Here is an 18,320-nt window from a genome sequence, read left to right as displayed (position 1 = left end):
CCCGAATTGTCCCGAATAGACCCGACCAGAATTGACCCGATTTCAACCGATCCGAACTGACTCGAATTGACCCGAGATGACCGTAAGAGTCGGTTCGGGTCGGGTCAATAATTCGGGTTATGTTCGGGTTGGTTCTTGTCTAACCCGAACAACCCGAAACCCGATCGGGTTGACCCGAACCCGACCCGAACCCGATTTTGCCCACCCCTACATAGGAGATTCATCATATCTGAAGTCAAGTACACATGTCATCCAATGAGTTTTATTAAGTCCGATTTTTTGTCTACCAATATTATACATGGATGGCCTGTCCTAAATTATATGCTTCCGCATATAATTGTTACAACTTGTCGTCTGATAAGGTTTTATAAGAGATGACTTGTTGCCAGATAATGTTTTACATAGATGCTATGCCATTTACGAACATTCAATTTCAAAGTGTTTCAGGTTAATACAATTTATCCAAGAGATAGATCCATCAAAATTACAGATCTAGTTGCGCATAATCAGGAAAGGATTAAATGAGACGGATGTAATTACATGCAAAATCAGTAAATGAAACTCGAGAATGAAATTCCCCAAAAAAAAAAAAAATTCCTAAAAATCAGTAAATTACAATGACATATTAAATAGGTCACTACCTGGTGACCATAGCACTCAGAGAAGTGCTACCAAAATAGGATGTTTCATTTTATTTCTAAGCTTAACGTGGCACCAATCAACTATAGTCATGTGTTCATTATTATGAAAGTTTGTAGAAACTGCATCCCAAACTTTGTATGCTTAGTATTATTATTCTTATATAACAAATTGTGTTACATGCTTAGAAGTTGCACACAGAATCCCTGATTCAGAGCCTTTGCAACTGTAAAACACTTATATAAGGCGAGTTGGGGAGTGTGATTGAAATTGAATAAACTGTTTATTTTATAATTTTTGATAAAAATAATGTTTGGTAAATTTTGTAAAAGCAGCTTATTTCATAATTTTCTCCTGTTTGTCAGCAGCTTTTAAAAGCATGCATGTGGGTTGCTTTTCATAAGCAGTTTATTGAACAAGTTACTATACCCTTTTAAAATTCATATTATAACTCTATAGTTTAATAAAAAAACAATTGTATCTCACTTATTCATAAACCCTTATATATAAATCATCAGATATCATATTACCGCCATAACCACGTACGTTCTATCTAGTTTTGATCTAGTAAATTTGTATTTTAATTTTATAATTATGGCTTTTAAAGTTTAATCTATATTATATATTTAAGCAAAAAAATCTAAACAATTTATTAAACATAGTTTAAAAATAAAAAGCAATTAAAACTTATATCTATTTTTGTTATTATATAATCAAACAACACTTTCGTAATAAAATTTATCAAACGCATATACTCTACTTTTCAAGCTCATGGAACCGCAACAACACAGTTTATCAAACACCAAACTATTTTTTTAATCAGTAGTTTATTTCATCTGCACAATACAAGCAGCTTGTTTCATCAGCTTTCGCGATCCCAAACTAGCCTATAATTCATATTTCCTTACAAATTGGCTAGCAAATACGACAAGCTATCAGTGCTTTCAGTACTTCCCAACCTGTTGTGGAGCAGGAACTGTACAAAGAGCTCGGTGCCATGAACACTTATGTCACCGGACCCCCTCAATCCAAGCTAGCTAGCTACTCTCATGATTTCTGATATTTGTGGTAAATTAGAAGAAAAAAAAAAAACAGCCCATCTTTTTTCTGCATAGAGCATCACTAACCATTAATCACTCATCAAGCGGTTTTTCTTGGAACATTTTACAGGATATGAAATACCGATTTACAGGTAGGTCCATAGATTTTTAAATAAGGACGATATAGTTTACTGTTTGTATCAGGTTGCTAACAAGTAACACTCAATAGTATATTCTTCGCAGATATAAGTCAATGGACTAAATGTTTGCATATATGCATTACAGGAATGTTGCTGATCAAATTATGAAGTTGCATGTGGCGGGTTCTTAGTAATGGCTGGTTCCTGATTTCTTTTGTGGTGACCCTGTTGTTGTTATATATGAGTGACCCTCGGTTTGATCTAGAGGCATGGATACACATTCCCAGTTTCTTGCTACAATTTAAAACAAGTGAAGTTGAAAATTAGAGTGATATCTAAAGATGGTCAGTGGGCCATGCTGGCATCAAATCAAGGCCCATTAGGATTCATGGGCAAACATGACACGACCCACTAAGTGAACGGGTCAAGTCATGCCCAATTTTTTTTTGTTAAGGCCCAGTACGGCCCACTGCACGAGCCCAAGTGTGGCGTGCTCGGGTCGTGCCAAAAAAGGCTCACCAACCCTTTTTTTTTAAGTCCACATGCCTGACGTATTTTTTCAAGCCCATCAACCCATACACTAATAATAATAGTAGTAGTAATAACAACAATAATAATTATAATTTTTATTAGGAAAACAATTAACATTTCATTATCAGCTTATCACCATTTCACAACTCTATATTTAATTTCACAATAACCAATTATAATACAACAATACATAAATTTAATTCCTTAGATTATAGCAATGATTAATACAAATCTATAAACTTAAGCGGCCAAAATGTAAAAATATTCAAAAAAATTATTCAATTTTCATTTATTCATTTAATAAATTATAAACATAAAACAATTATAATATTTTCTAAAACTAAGAGTTAAATTAATTTTTAAAAGCATGTGCTAATAAAATATATTAAAAATTTTAATTTCAAAATATTTGTAAAATCAGTTTATCTTTATTTTTCATAAAAAAATTTTATTTTGAAATACTTAAGACCACATACTATTGATGGGCCACAGGCTACACGCTAGCCCACCAATGAAGCATGCTTATTACGTATTTTTTCACATGTCGTGTGTTGACCCCTCTCTAATTGTAAGGTGTTTTTAAGGTCCATATACCTACAATTTTAAGTCCAACCCAGCCTACGTGTGTGTCGTGCCGTGCCACGCCGCGTGCCCTACTAAAATATGTTCGTGCCGTGCCGTGTCACGTGCCGCCCGACCCGTTTGCCATATTTAGTGATATCATAGGCTTAAGCCTACAGTTGAACTACATTAAGCTAACGATTGCTGCTTTGAAAAGCAAAGATATATCTTCGATTGGGAATTCTATTGATATCCAGGCTGAAGTCCTTCGAGGGGGGTCTCCACGTAAAAATTCTATATCTTTCTAAGTTAAATAATTGTATAAAAAAAATGTCAAAAGTCAACTTGTGGAGAAGTTGCTATTGGTCCATTCTCGACCACTGTCCATTTCATTTCAATAAAGTAGACTCCACGCATCATTTGCAAGGTCACCGTCTCTATGTAGCATTTAATGCGGGCCGCGCGCTTGACTTGACTATATTTTACAACTTTTACATTTACAGTGGTGTCATTGTGTCAACCCAAAAACAAAAAAGAATGTATGGTTAAGTCGAAGCTAACAGCATAAGTTCGTAAAATTCGTACTCTTTAACGATGACTTGTATTGTAAGTAATGGTTGCAACTTGTATCAACTGGTGCAAGTCGTTACACACGCCGAGATTTGTTAACAATAATGGTAAGACCGAACAATGGGGTGAACATGGTGGTGTCTTCCATTTATTAATATATAAATATATAAAAGTAGTTTTATATAAAACTCATTATTATCTAACACTTCTTTACATTAGATCACAATCACATGTTACATTAATATATTAGCTTTGATCTGAGTCTACGCCTCTGCAACCAGGGAATCAAAAAGAAGATGATGGAATTGATACTATTAACAAGTCTGCTTTTAAATTTTGCAAGCTCGAAGGCTCAGGCTCCCTGCTATCGAGAGCCGCCAACGTTCTGTCCGACCTGTGGAGCCGGGACGGTCACAGAACTTGGTGGCCTCAAGGCTTATGTCACCGGACCTCCTCATTCCAAGAAAGCTGTTCTCATGATCTCTGATATTTATGGTAACCGAAAAAAGAAAACACAGCCCCTTTTTTTTATTTTTTTCTTCATTCTTTAACCCATTTAAGTATCATTTTTTGCTAATGCTTTTTTCTTTCGTAACGTTTTTTTTTTTCGCAGGAGATGAACCGCCGATTTACAGGTACGTTGACCAGTTAAAGGGCACTTTTTATCTTCTAGGTCCCTGAGTTTTATGTTTAATTAAATGAGGGTACATTTTATACATTTTGTATTACATAAGTCACAAACCCCCTGTTGAATGAATGAATACTCTTTAATTTCCCTTTGTTGTGAAGTACCAATCTTCAGGCTGGTGACCAGATATTCATTTTATAATGGGAAGAAAGTTTATCTCATGCTTTTGAGTTTTGATATTCTTTATCAGTGTTTAAATTAAGGAATTAAAGCTTAGAAAGAGCCAAATTCTATTGAAGTTGAACCATGTGTTGTTGTAATAACTAAGACTGATGTGTAAGAAATGGTCTCATGCGAAAACTCATTGGGCTAGATAGGCTTCGGCAGGGAAGATACCACCTCTCATGCTTAGAACTTGCCTTCCGTGTTGCAATGAGGGAATTAAAAGAGCCAAATGCCATTGAATTGAGACTGACCGAGACTGATCTTTGTAACACAAGCACCACCGGCCGTATGTTACTTTTAGCACCATGTCAGGGTAGTGTTCTCTTAACATTAATGAACTTTGCTGCTTCTTGGTTAAATAAAAATGGAAATAGTTCTATGGTTTTGATATGATAGTTGATAGTCCTCTCCTCTCCATTGCTATAATAAGTCTTTTGAATTTTATTGATGCCTGCATTTACCAGTAGGTTTTGCTTACGTGGGTTACATGTTTGAATATCTTGCTTTACAGGAGCGTTGCAGACAAAGTTGCAGGTGCCGGATTCTTGGTCGTGGCTCCTGATTTCTTTCATGGTGATGCTGCTAACCCAAGCAACCCTAAATATGATAAAGATACATGGAGAAAAAATCATACTACGGTTAGTTTCTTGCTGCAGTACTGGTTAGATTGTAGAATCTAGTGTCGGAATATATGACTAAGAGAGCACAATTCTTACTGATTAGCTGATTTGAAAATTCAAGTATGTATATATACATATAGTTTTACCCTTACTAATGAGGAGATAACCAAGGTGACAGAATTTATCAAAAGAAGAGATTAATTAAACTTGACATAAATGACAGCAAAGGGAATTAGACTCATTTAAAATGCCATATCAAGAGAGTGGAACCTCAACTATATTGAACATACAAATTGGTAAATTCCACTCTGTTAGACTACAGGGGATGCCAATGAAGTTATGGTAGAGAGTGAGGATTGCAATTAAGTGACCGCATAGAGCCTTTTTTGAAGTACAATAAGCTTACTTCCTTGTAGGATAAAGGATATGAAGATGCCAAACCAGTAATTGCTGCTTTGAAAGCAAAAGGTGTATCTGCTGTTGGGGCCGCAGGTTTTTGCTGGGGAGGTGGGCATCTTTTGCTCTATTTTTTAATACGTTTCTTCATAGAATGGTCCCAGTACTAAGAATCTAGGGTGATCAACTTAGATAATCTGATTTCGTTTCTTGCAATTTGACCAGGAAAGGTAGCTGTAAAATTGGCGAGTAATCAAGATGTTCAGGCTGCCGTTCTGCTGCATCCTAGTAACGTCACTGAGGACGAGATAAAAGGTAAATTTTATGCTTCCAAAGCTCACTCTTATAGTTGTCACTGATAAACAATTGTTTGTGGCAGAGGTTAAAGTCCCAATAGCTGTTTTGGGAGCTGAACGCGATAATGGTTTGCCACCAGCACAAATGAAGCGTTTTGATGAGATATTATCTGCAAAACCTAAGGTAAGAGATCTCATAAGTAGTAATTTTGGTCCTTTACTGTCTCATCAAAGTCTCAAATATTCGGCTATGCAAAATTAATGCGTTTTTTCATGAATTTATTGGCATTTTTGATAAAACCTCGATTTATCTTTAGCACTTATTTTCCAAAGTGAGTTCAAAAGATGCAAATTACATACTCTGCTTTGCAAGTTAACATATGCTTTGCATATTCGAACTTACATAACGATTGCTGATTGCAGTTCGATCACCTTGTCAAAACATACCCCGGTGTTTGTCACGGATGGACGGTGAGGTACTTTGTCAACGATACATTTGCTGTCAATAGTGCAGCAGAGGCACATGAAGACATGATAAACTGGTTTGAAAAACATGTCAAGTGCGATAAATGAACCACGAGCAGGAGGCTATTCGCATTTATAAGCAAATAACATCAATAAGCTGGCTCAGTATACGCATTGTGTTATCAGTATGTTGCTGGTTTTTCGTATTCAGAGAACATCGCCATTTTGTTCGGGGCTGAAACCCGCTTCGTATTTCAAGCTTTGAAAGCAATATCGTCAGTTATATGCATGAGATTTTACTTGTATCACTATTTTCTCCATCTGTTTCACTTGAGATTTTACAATTCAGTTTGCCTGTTCGAATATTAACTGCCACTTCTCAAATAGTAACTAGGCAACACAAGAGGGGGTGAATTGAGATATGAAAACTTATGCAAAATAAACCACACTGATTTGGCCCCTATACAATTAATTCGTAAACTTTATATATAGGATGAAAATGTAACTTGATATTTTGTGAAATAAAGTCAAAATTGCGTAATTGTTTGATATCTATCTATTTATTTATTTATTTTTGAACGGATTTGATCTTTATTTTGGTATTTCCTTTTTCATCCTAATAAAATATCAAATAGCCTTTTAAAATTTTGATGAAGTTAAGACCTGTCTCTTTGATCTTTATTTTGTTAATTACTTTTTTATTTTATTCTTTATTTGTAACAATAGCCTCAATTATTAATCAAAATCCCCAAATTAAAATTACTACAATTACAAGCAAAATTTCTAAATTTTCAGGGATTACACCATAGCTATAGATGAAAAAACCATCTAAAATCGACCCCGAATTTAGCGCCCTCGGGATTTACTCTAAGCTCTACCCCTACAACTAATAACAAACCAATATGGTAATTAATTAATTTCTATCATTTTCATCCAGTTGCCTTTTTATTTCTATGCTCTAAAACAAAAATATGCTGCAATATTAAATTAATTATTCAAATAAAAATAGAAAGGAGAATGAATAACTAGTTAGAGACCAAATTAATTAAATAAACAAAGTCAAACTGTAGCTGTTTGTAAGTTCTTGATCAAAAGATGAAATTTGACGAAAAACATTTTATTAAGGACATTATGGCCAATAATCAACGTCTGAATGATCTAAAGCGATGGGCAAGGAGAGAATATTGGGTCATTTAACAAACTGAAAAAATGCAATAAGGCCGTATTGGACTCAAGAATCACTTGCAAGCCTCTTGAGTCTCTCTCTAAATCTTGATCAATGTTGTCACCTAACTTAATATTTACCGTATAAGGTCTTCTTCTAGAACAGTTCTCTTGCTTCAATATAGAGATTGATAGAACCGCAACAACCATACTGTTAAAATCAATGCTCAAATCAAGATTAGATTTTACCCCTTCCTTTGCAAATTCAGACGTTTCTAATTACTTCCTCATCGACATTTGAAATCTCATGTTGTCATGGACATGTCCAATTAGCTTCTTAGAGACATTTCTGGTCATGTTCTCATGCAATTTTCTAGTTGCATTGTCAATGAATTTCTTCGCAAGCTTATCCAAATGCTTTTCAAATTCTTCCCATAGTTGACATTCAACTTCTGTTGCTAAAGAGGCGGCATACACTAAGGTATAGTTGGAGTGCGAAGGCATTCGGTCTCTTACGTGTGTTAGCACTAACATCCTCTACAAATTTCAAAGCTAAAACTTTTCGGTCTCATCAAAGTTTTCAGACTCATCTACATAGTCATGGACAGATCCCTTAATGTGACGCATCATGCAATAATTTAGAAGAATGAATCTCACTTTCAATATTAATAATCACTTCATATGATTCCATATTAAATTTTTTCCTTTGATTATTAATGATATAATATGCGGACACCCTATTTTGTGAACATACTATTAAACCATGCAATTCAATAGTTAATTAAAATAACTATATTAAATTGCATGGTTTAATGACGTGTTGGATAAAATAAAATGAGCATGCTCACATTAGTACAGGACTATATGTATATATGTCTATGTATATTATCATTCTCATGTGCGGGCGCCTTCTCTTTTTTTCATACAGATAGGGATGGTAAAATTCGGATCTGGGTTTAGGCTTTCCAGTTCAGACTCGAATGATAATTTAGCATACCGAATCTGGATATAAACCCCATTTTTAGGCTCCTGATCTGGTATGGGCTCAACCCGAAAAAATCTAGATTTTTAGATTCCGGGTTCCAAACATGGATAGATGTGCCTGAAATTAAAAAAAAAAATCAACCACGTCGCTTCTGGGGCTGTTTGGCAGTTGCAGAAGGAGATAAACACAAAGTCATGGATCTCTTGAAATATATGAGGAAGATAGGGAATTGTATAAACTGGAAATAAAACCCAATGATTCCTACAACCGAAATCTCAATATAAACCAATTTTTCTTTTTTAGTACTCAAAATCTAGAAATGTAACTACCTAAACACCAAATAACACCAAAATCCACAACACCATATTTCATTTCAGAAACTATACCACAAAGACTATTATAGAACTCCATTACCGAAAGTTGGCTTTGGGACCATAAAAGAATGAATTGCTCACTTCTTCTTGGCAGCATCTGAGGCCTTGGTCTTCTTTACACCACCGATCTTCTTAGCCATGTTCTTCCTTTCCTTTAATTGCTTCCGTGACTTCTCTGCCTTGGTATCAAGTCCATTCTTGAAACTTGCAGAGAAGTGTGGCCACAGCGGTGATGTTGTTTTTCTAATGATTGATGGGTGATGATCAATCGGGCGACAACGATGATGTTGAATTTGTTGAATTTTGGGGAATGAATAGGACTAGAAACGGCGGCTGTGAGATGTAGGGTTTGTTTTGTTTTTCTTATTTTTTCTTTTATACTCATAAATAATAATTAAAAATAATTAATTAAATATTAAAATAAAATAATCTAGGTCTGGGTTCTTGATATCCGGATTTACCTAAAACTGAACCTAGACTTGGATTCGACTGGGTTCATAAAATGACATGTAACATATGTATAAATTTAAAATAAGAATAAGGCGGTTAAGGATTTTGGCGGTTGAAGATTTTAAAAATAAAAGAAGAAGCTAGAAAAAACAGAGCAAAAACAGAGACACACATGGGGGAGAGAGAGAGAAGTTATCAAACCCGACTCGAAAACCCAACCCGCGAACGTGACCCGGCCAGCGTTGACTAAATTCCGATGATCATTGACCGGCAAGGGCATTTAGGTAATTTCACACTCCAAGGGTAATTTTATAATTTCTGAGCATGTGGATATTTTAGTAATTCCTGGAATTGAGGATTGGGTGTAATTACGATTCCAAGGGTAATTCGGTGATTTACGATTGCAGAGTATTTTAATAATTTACGAACTCGAGAGTATTTTAGTAATTTTATCGACATGGGAGTTGTAAATTATGGATAGATGTTCGTTTCGAGTTTATTACATAAATTTAGTCCTAATTCCAATTTACGAAAAAGAATTATGTCGTTTCCTTGACTTAGGAGGATCCGCGAGCGAGAACCGGTCCGCGGATGTGGATGATAACCGAACGTGAACACCGTCAGTGTGAGTGGAATATACAAAACCTATTTTCATAGTTAATTATGATGGTAAAGCATGTTTGCGAAATAAGTATTTTAAATTCTCTGATTTAATGATTTCCTCGAAATAGATTTTATTCACGCATTGGTACATTATTAAAATGTTTGGTTAACGATTTTGCGTATCGACTTTGAATAAGTGTGATAGTATTTTAAAGATAAGAAAAGTGGATTCAAATGTGGTATGATTTAAAGTATGGTTAAAAAGTATGTGAATATGAGTGAAATGATTGTTTTAAAAATCATCAGACAGTACCCTTCCCCTCCAGATACAACGATACATATGTGATGAGATAGAGGCCTTTGGGACCCGTCTGAACACACATGGAGACTTTGGGTCGTGTGTTTGGGCGCTTTTGCCTTTTGGGGGCATATGCATGTGCTATGATGATTACAGATATACAGATATGAGATATAGACAGATATTGAGATACAGATGATACGAATGAGATACAGGCCTTTGGGACCCGTCTGAGTACACACAAAGGCTTTTGGACGTGTGCTTGGGCGCTTTTGTCCTTTGGGGACTAAATTATGCATGCACATATATGATGAGACATGATGAGATATGAGATGATATTTCTCTGTCTATCCGTGTAGCTCTGCGGTACCCAGATAGTACGTCATTGCCTGTCCGTTGAGGTTCGAATACAACGAGATTATTTCCCTGGGTACTTGTTTAGTGATGATTTTTCAGATTTGTGTATTCTATATGATATTGTGATATGATTTCCATGATTATTTAGTGCGATAATATATATGCTTTTCATGGTTAGTAATCTAATTTAAATGTTAAATGATTTATTACTGGTTTCTCGCATATAGTTTGATGAAATCGTGTTTGAAAATGATATGATTATTTCTTTTAAAGTAATAATTAATTTTCAAAAACTGATATCCACTCACTGATCTCACTGAGTTTTAAACTAATCCCATTTTTATTATATTTTCTCCCCCCCCCCCCACCAGGAGGTTGCATGTACACTAGATCGACCCAGCGACTGTAAATATATTTTGAGTCTTGGCCACGTGATGGTGTTAGAAGATATAGATGTTTTTGTTAGGACATCTCAGTTATCTCAATCTTTTGGGATTGTATAATTTTGTTATATTATTCTTTTGGGATTAAAAATAAATTGAAATATTAATATTAGTTACAATATTATTTTTTTTAGACTCTGGAGATATCTTGAGTGAAATTCAGTGTTTTGGTTGAGGATGTTGAACGTTGGAGTTTGTTGTATATTGAATTATTTTGGGAGTATTTTACATATTTGTAGATTGGGAGTGTTATATATATAAAGGGGACTCTGCCGAATTTTCGATAAAATCCTTACTAATAGAATTATTATCAAGTCCGTTTTGATGAGACTAGATTGACTCACCCGGGGGGATTCGGTGCGGGTCGTTTCATGACATCCAAATACCAGATATATTTTGCTACGGTATGGGTTGAACCCGACCCCGATTTTTCGGGTTCATCCGGATCCAGGTTATTCTACTATCCCCAAACACAGCATGCTGTTAAGTCTTGCAATTTAATAAAGTTATTTTTGAATGTACTATAAAACTGTGCGGTTTAATAGCGTTACACATTCACTCTATTAAACTTTGTGGTTTAAAGGTGTAACCGCATGAAAAAAGTGAGGCCCCGCACTAGAGAATAACTATATGCGTGCGCTTGTTTGTGTGATTGACGTGTGCAGCATTGTCGTTGCAATACTTGGAAACTCCTTGGTGGGATACCAAAAAAAAAAAAAATATCAGCATGGACCAACAACCCAAGTTCCCATCGTAGCCAAATATATATTATGGTCGAAATAAGTACACCTGAGTTGACGAAGCGATCGACGACCTTACTTTGTGCATAAAACTTTTTAGAGAGAATATACAAAATAGAAATTTCATTCTTATTCAAAGCTCAAATGCCCAATTTATAGATTACATAAAAGGAACATAATCATTCACTATAAATCGAGGATTTCTTCTATATTTTGATACCATATTGGCCATGATACTTGACATCTGTACATGTCACAATGCCAATAATAGTTGCCACATTTATATGCATGATATTACCTTGGTTTTGATTTATAATGGGGTTGACTGAGAAAGATATTTAGGATCTTAGTGATCTTTATTAGTGCATACTTGTAGTTTATTGTGCATGCTATGTATAATTTTTTTAGTACATACTTTTACTATTAAACTACAGTCTATTGTTATAGAGACCCATGTTTTTCTGTAAACAATCCATGATAGTGTTCAAAAATATTCTTTTGTTAGTTAAAAGGAAAGAAAAGTAAGGGTATTATTATAAAATGAATGAAAATTAAGGGTAGGGATGTAATATATTTAATAGCAGTGATATCTTAAACTGACCGCTATCAAATAACTTTTATTCTCAGCTGAAGTAACAGTAGAACTAGCGAAGCACGAGTTTATCCAGGCTCATGTAATGGTGCTTATGTAACTATGTAATTTCACATTTATAATATTGTGTATTCACAGATTTTTGTGGATTTACAAAAATAAATTCATACCCAATCTAATCCACCAATCCACATATCAAATTTTTATGAATCAGATAGATTAAGGAGATTAGATTAGATTCTGAACACCCCTATCGCCGACCGTGAGAGAGAAAGTGGTAAAGTAGGAAACCCGAGAGATTGAGTGCTAAAGTAAGAAAATTATAAATTAAAAATAGCGAAACTTCCTCGCTGGTCACCCAACAAAAAGAAACTTTAATGCCTAAACTAAGTACTCACTAGAGTATCACTGTTACGACGAAAATGAATGAAGCCAATATTTGCAACACTATTCAGATTTACTTTAAAATTGGAAATAATATAGATAGGTAAAGACTACACACTAGATATATTTCATGCTAGATGTTTGTTAATTATTTGAAATCTATGTATATTAGTATGTTTAGATTTTATTAGAAATTGGAGCCTTAATGTGTCCACACGACTACAGCTATATATATATATATATATCTTATATGTAGTGGGGTAGCCGACGTGCCAAGGTCCGGTGATTGGGAAGATTATAATAATAAATCAATACAAATATTGCCAACGAATTATTGCGTGCCAACGCTCCAAGGCATCATCTGTCGGCAATCATTAATAAAAGACGAACTTTAACAATAGAGTTTGCTTTTTTTCTTTTAAAATATTGTTTTTATTTGGAAAATGTGGTAAAAACTGCAAAATGTGGATTCTAAAACATTAGTTTACTAGAAAATAGAACCGCGCTTCATGCGGCTTTGAAAAAAAAATAATATTATCCTTTTTTCTTATTTTACACTTGATGAAACTAATAAAAAATATGAATTGATTTTTTTTTAAGATGAGGCAGCTTTATAAAAAACAAAAAAAAGCTATTAGCCAGCAATACAAATAAAGAAGTAACGCAAGATAAAGAATAAAATGAGAGAATATATTATAGAGTGATTTTATTCATTCCAATTGTGTGTGTACAAAACAAAAAGATGAGCTCTCCTTTTATAGTTACATAATCACTCCATGAAATTAATGAAAATTATGGATCATAATTCCTTGTGAGATAGTGAGAGTTACAAGGAAGCTAAAGGTTGCTAATGGGAGATAGTGGGGAGACTAAGAGATATATATTATGAACATCTACATTTATTTTAATAAATTCATAACACTCCACATTGGATGTTTATTACAAAGAATATGCCTCATTAAAATCTTTACATAATTGTTATTGTGTAATAACAATCAAATTAATTATGAGAAGATGAAAAACCAAATTTAAAAAAAAATTTCTCTATTTATTAGATAATAGAGAATATATAAAGATGAGATATTATGATGCCACATCACCTCCTCAAGTCCCAACTTTATATAGATATATAGATAGATAGATTTTTAATATTTTGTAATGTAATTATTTTTTAATCTCAACCAATATATTAGATAATAGAGAATATAAAAAGATGAGAAATAATGATGCCACAAATCTTAAATATTTAATGTTTATGGAGTTTGAATAAGCTAAAATGCATTAAACAAAAGATTGAATAATTAAATATGGGATTATGACATTAAAATTGGACTCTAATAGAATTATTAAGGGAAGATGAAGGAACCTTCCTTCATATATTAATATTAATTAATTGATGTATTTTAAGCTACTAAAATTTAATTGTTGGCATAATAAAATAAATGAATGTTTCAAAACTTATAATTAATTGTTATTAATGGTTACATATTGTTGAATTTAAATAGAAAGAGGAAAAGACATGTAATCATTTATAATCTAATAATTATTTTCTATCTTTATATTTTGTAATGTAATTATTTTTTAATTTCAACCAATTTATTAGATAATTGAGAATATGAGATGATGAGAAATGGTGATGCCACATCACCTCCTCAAGCCCCAACTTTATATATATATATAGATATATAAATTGATATATTTAAGCCACTAAAATTTAATTGTTGGCATAATAAAATAAATAAATGTTTCAAGATTTATAATTAATTATTATTAATGGTTACATATTATTGAATTTAAATAGAAAGAGGAAGAGATATGTAATTTTTTATAATTTAATAATTATTTTTATTTTTAATATTTTATAATGTAATTATTTTTTTAATATCAACCAATTTATTAGATAATAGAAAATACAAGAAGATGAGAAATAGTAATGTCACATCACCTCCTCTAATCCCAACTTTATATATATATATATATATAGATATATAGATAGATGGGTGGCTCACATCCATGCCACATACTTTATTAATTTCTGTCTTGACGTTTGAACTTTTGTGTGGTAAACGCTGAAAGATGTTTGAACTTTTGACGTTTGAACTTTTGAACTTTTTAGTTTAAAGAATTAGTCTTCAAGTTTGAAACGCTAAAAAATGCTTTGTATGTTAGTTCAAAGTTCAAACCCGCGTAGACCGCATAAGGTTCATCTTTAATATATTGAAAATTTCTCTTTTCACCCTTATAATCGGAACTAATTATTGAGTCAGTCTTTATATTTTTAAAGACTGACTAATGGTCCTTGTCAATGTCATATACTTGTTTCCATTAAAGTTCATTTTGGACAAAACTCAAATTGAATTTTTAGCCCCTTACCTTTCTTAAGATTCCAACTTGAGTGCCAACCAAAATAAAGTTATTTAAAAGCTGCTTGATTACGTCTTTGGAGACCCATTAAAATTTAGTCAGATAATTTTTCACCTATTATATGTTAGAATGTTTTTTTAAAGTTATAAGTTATATAAGACGAAACTACTAGTTTACCCTAGAGAAATTAAAACATACATATATGAAAGTAAAAACACAAATATTTTGAGTAATATTTTTTAAAAATAAAGATATTAATTATGTAATTAATTCAAACTATAGGTATTACAAGAACATTTAACTTTAACATATCCATAATTTTACATTTTTTAAAATCTTTTAAACAGTCATTGATACCTTGTAGCGATAACAACTTATATACTATAAGTATAATATGCACCGTAGCCTATAACAAAAAATCTTTGTTATAATGTTACAAAACCCGTTAACGCCAACAAATGTGAAGACTCTCCAGTTTCTCCTCTTTGCTTCTTGAAACCTTTAAAATTTGACTATCATTTCCCTTTGGTGTGTACAATGCCAAAAATGCTAATTTAATTGATTGATTAAAAATGAAAGTTGAATTCTCTCGGGGCATGCATCTTCTATTTATGTCACAAATATATCGTCATCATATAGTTCACCACTTCTTAATCCACGATTAATTACTATTAATTAAGGAAACAACAATATGTTTATCATAATCTTCTATGCAGACTCGCTTCCAAATACATGACTATTAGCGTATTTTCAAAAATTAATTAAAAGAATTTAATTACAGTATTCTGGGGTCAAGAAGATTTATTTTAATCATGCAGACATGAAAGTTAGAGAAATATAAATGGAAAATGATTACACTCCTCTGTTGTTTGTTAAAGTTAATCATTTTTTCCTCTTGTTTTAAAATTCATCAAAATTTTCTTATAATTAGAAAAAATAACTTTCAACTTTTTGTATTTTACTAATTTACCCTTAAAATCCGACGTATGATTACTTTTTATTAATTTCAGCAATTAATTATCCATTAAAAAATTAATCATAAGTCTGAAGTTAAGAGAAACTGTTAATAACTGAGGTTTTTTTTTTTAAGTTTTTAAATATGAAAGAGAAGAGGTTAATTTACTGAAACATGAAGGGGGCGGGGGGGCGGTTGAGGAGGTTTTAATCATTTTTCCTAAGACGTAATCAATTATAAAAAGGTCTTCACTCCTCACAAACTCTGGCAAATTAAGCAAAAAAAAGAAACAGCAATGGAGGCGTTGAGCAAGGTTGCTTTAGCGTATTATAATTCTGGAACCGATGAAGAAAGACGTTTATTCAACCTATTTTTCCTATCAATGGATCAAGATGGAAACGGTAGGGTGAGTTACAGGGAGTATTCAGATTTCATGTCGCTGGAAGCACATGATGATAACATGCGTACTCGTGACTTCTTCAATCAACTAGACATCGATAGAAGCGGAGGTTTAGATTTTAAGGAAGTGTTGACTCTCTACTATATACTGAAAAGTGGAAGGCCAATTTGCGGCCAGTGCAAAATCTTCATAACCAATGAGTATTTCACTTGCATGAGCTGCTTTGAACCCCAGACAGCTGCTTACAGTATCTGCCTGGAATGTTTCTGCGATAAAGGGCGTCACGATCACAATCATGGCCGTTCGCATTTTGTGGATAATTTTTTCGTTGCTTGAGTCTTTGAGGAAGAAACCTTTACCCAATCATCAGGTATTTATTATTATTATTATATTATTATGAGTAAATATTAGTTTTGTCTCTATATTTTGATATTAGGTGTCTATTTAGCTCTTATATTTAAAAAAAAAATCTTAAAATACTGTTACTAGTATACCCTTATCTTTTCCTTATTTTTAATGATAATATCCATGCAATAATATTTTTGGTGATGCTAACGAAAAGAAAAAAAAAGTTAATTTATTAAATTAACATTAAAAGTAAAATAAAAATTAACATTAAAAGTAAAATAAATTTTTTTATTATTTTACTTTTAGGATTAATTAGGTAATATAATTTTTTTTACAATTATTAACAAGATATTAAATGTAGCTTTAAGTTGGTAATTTATTTATTTATAAATATTTATTAGAGATTATTGCAAGTGTCTGAAAAATATCAATTTCTTTAGACAGATAATTATTGGTAATTTGCTAATTAACTTTTTTTATAGATTAATTAATTAATTTTTTTAGATTGTTGCAAGAGTATTATTGGAAAACTAAAGAAAAATATGAGAAAATGTTATATATTTATTAGTAGGAGTATCTTTTAGTATTTTTTTAAAATATAGAATTGAATGTCTTTTTTTTATCTCGTATAATGGGTGCCATCTATTCGAAGCAAAAGTAGTTGAAGCCGAAGGCGAAACAAAGCCCTCTAAGCCCAAAACAAGGGGGTTGACACTTAATTCAAAATATAACGCACTAAAAAAACATTCACCTATATACTAATTGAAGATTTTAATTTTTGAAATTAATTGCCTATTTATAAAACTTGTATTGACCTGCAATTGATTGCAGTCAATGTTCAGAAGCATCAGCACCCAAGGGATTGCCACGAGTCAGCCCGATCATTCAGAAAGTCCTTCAACGTTCAGAAGCATCAGCACCCAAGGAACTACCACGAGTCGGCCCGAACATTCAGATAGTCCTTCAATGTTCAGAAGCATCAGGACCCCCACGAGTCGGCCCGATCATTCAGAAAGGCCTTCAATGTTCAGAAGCATCAGGACCCCCACGAGTCGGCCCGATCGTTCAGAAAGTCCTTCAAATCTTGCAGTTGTTCCTTACAATTCAAATACCCCAGTCGTGGGAAGGGTGAGTTTGACCAAACTTTAATTAATTAATTTTGAATAATTACTCGATTATTTAATTTGGTGCATAGCATTTTTATAAATTTGGATATAGTGCTGAGGAGCCGTGTTGATTTTTATATATTCTGGGAGTGAATTTCTTGTTGATCTATCTAAAGTCTGATAGTGAATTTCTTCATGTTAAAATTATTTATTGATTTCTAGTTTCCATGGCAAGTCGCACTTAGAGTTTTCGAAGCTGCACTTCCCATTGCAAATATTATTGCCGCTTGTTCAATTATGTGAGGCTTGCACACTTCAAATATATTCACAGAAGGAGGCTGCAGTCGTACATCCTAGCTATCCTGAAGATGAAGAATATATCAGCTGTGTGCAATGTTTAGATTTCTTGATGTATGTTTTCAAGTTAATTTGGCTTTAGCGTGCGGGTATGTTTTTTTTATTACGCAAGATTATTGCTCAAGAGCACAACTCATATTATATGAATTACAATTGATATTTACAAATCAGATTATTACTGGAACTAATTTACATCAATTTTTATGAAGTCCGCCCAGATTTTTATCCTCTTTAATATTTAAGGGAAGTCTACTCCAGTCACATTTTAAAAGGAAAAAGATTGTCTTCA

General features: G+C 32.8%; 2 protein-coding genes across 3 annotated transcripts; both read left to right on the top strand.

Moving 5' to 3' along the window:
- The first annotated feature begins 3,669 nt into the window (after positions 1-3,669).
- Positions 3,670-6,416, top strand: LOC18033275 (endo-1,3;1,4-beta-D-glucanase). 2 transcript variants are annotated; one of them, XM_024190859.1, is made up of 7 exons: positions 3,670-3,976; positions 4,095-4,109; positions 4,839-4,972; positions 5,371-5,461; positions 5,576-5,665; positions 5,730-5,830; positions 6,070-6,416. In XM_024190859.1, exons 1-7 carry the CDS (start codon positions 3,778-3,780, stop codon positions 6,217-6,219), a joined length of 780 nt encoding a protein of 259 aa, XP_024046627.1. In that variant the 5' UTR covers positions 3,670-3,777; the 3' UTR covers positions 6,220-6,416. The 2 variants fall into 2 exon arrangements, with proteins under 2 accessions (XP_024046627.1, XP_024046621.1); XM_024190853.1 differs by having other exon boundaries at positions 4,095-4,116; positions 4,846-4,972.
- Positions 6,417-16,284: 9,868 nt separating this feature from the next.
- LOC18032923 lies at positions 16,285-18,016 on the top strand. The gene is made up of 3 exons (XM_006419731.2): positions 16,285-16,590; positions 17,400-17,696; positions 17,897-18,016. The coding sequence occupies exons 1-3, from the start codon at positions 16,516-16,518 to the stop codon at positions 17,975-17,977; spliced, it is 453 nt and encodes a 150-aa protein (XP_006419794.2). The 5' UTR covers positions 16,285-16,515; the 3' UTR covers positions 17,978-18,016.
- Positions 18,017-18,320: the final 304 nt, after the last annotated feature.

Source organism: Citrus clementina, unplaced genomic scaffold (genome assembly GCF_000493195.1).
Source record: "Citrus clementina cultivar Clemenules unplaced genomic scaffold, Citrus_clementina_v1.0 scaffold_9, whole genome shotgun sequence".
Lineage (NCBI taxonomy): Eukaryota > Viridiplantae > Streptophyta > Magnoliopsida > Sapindales > Rutaceae > Citrus > Citrus x clementina.
Note: the sequence above shows the minus strand (reverse complement) of the source record. Positions and strands in the feature narration are given on the sequence as shown.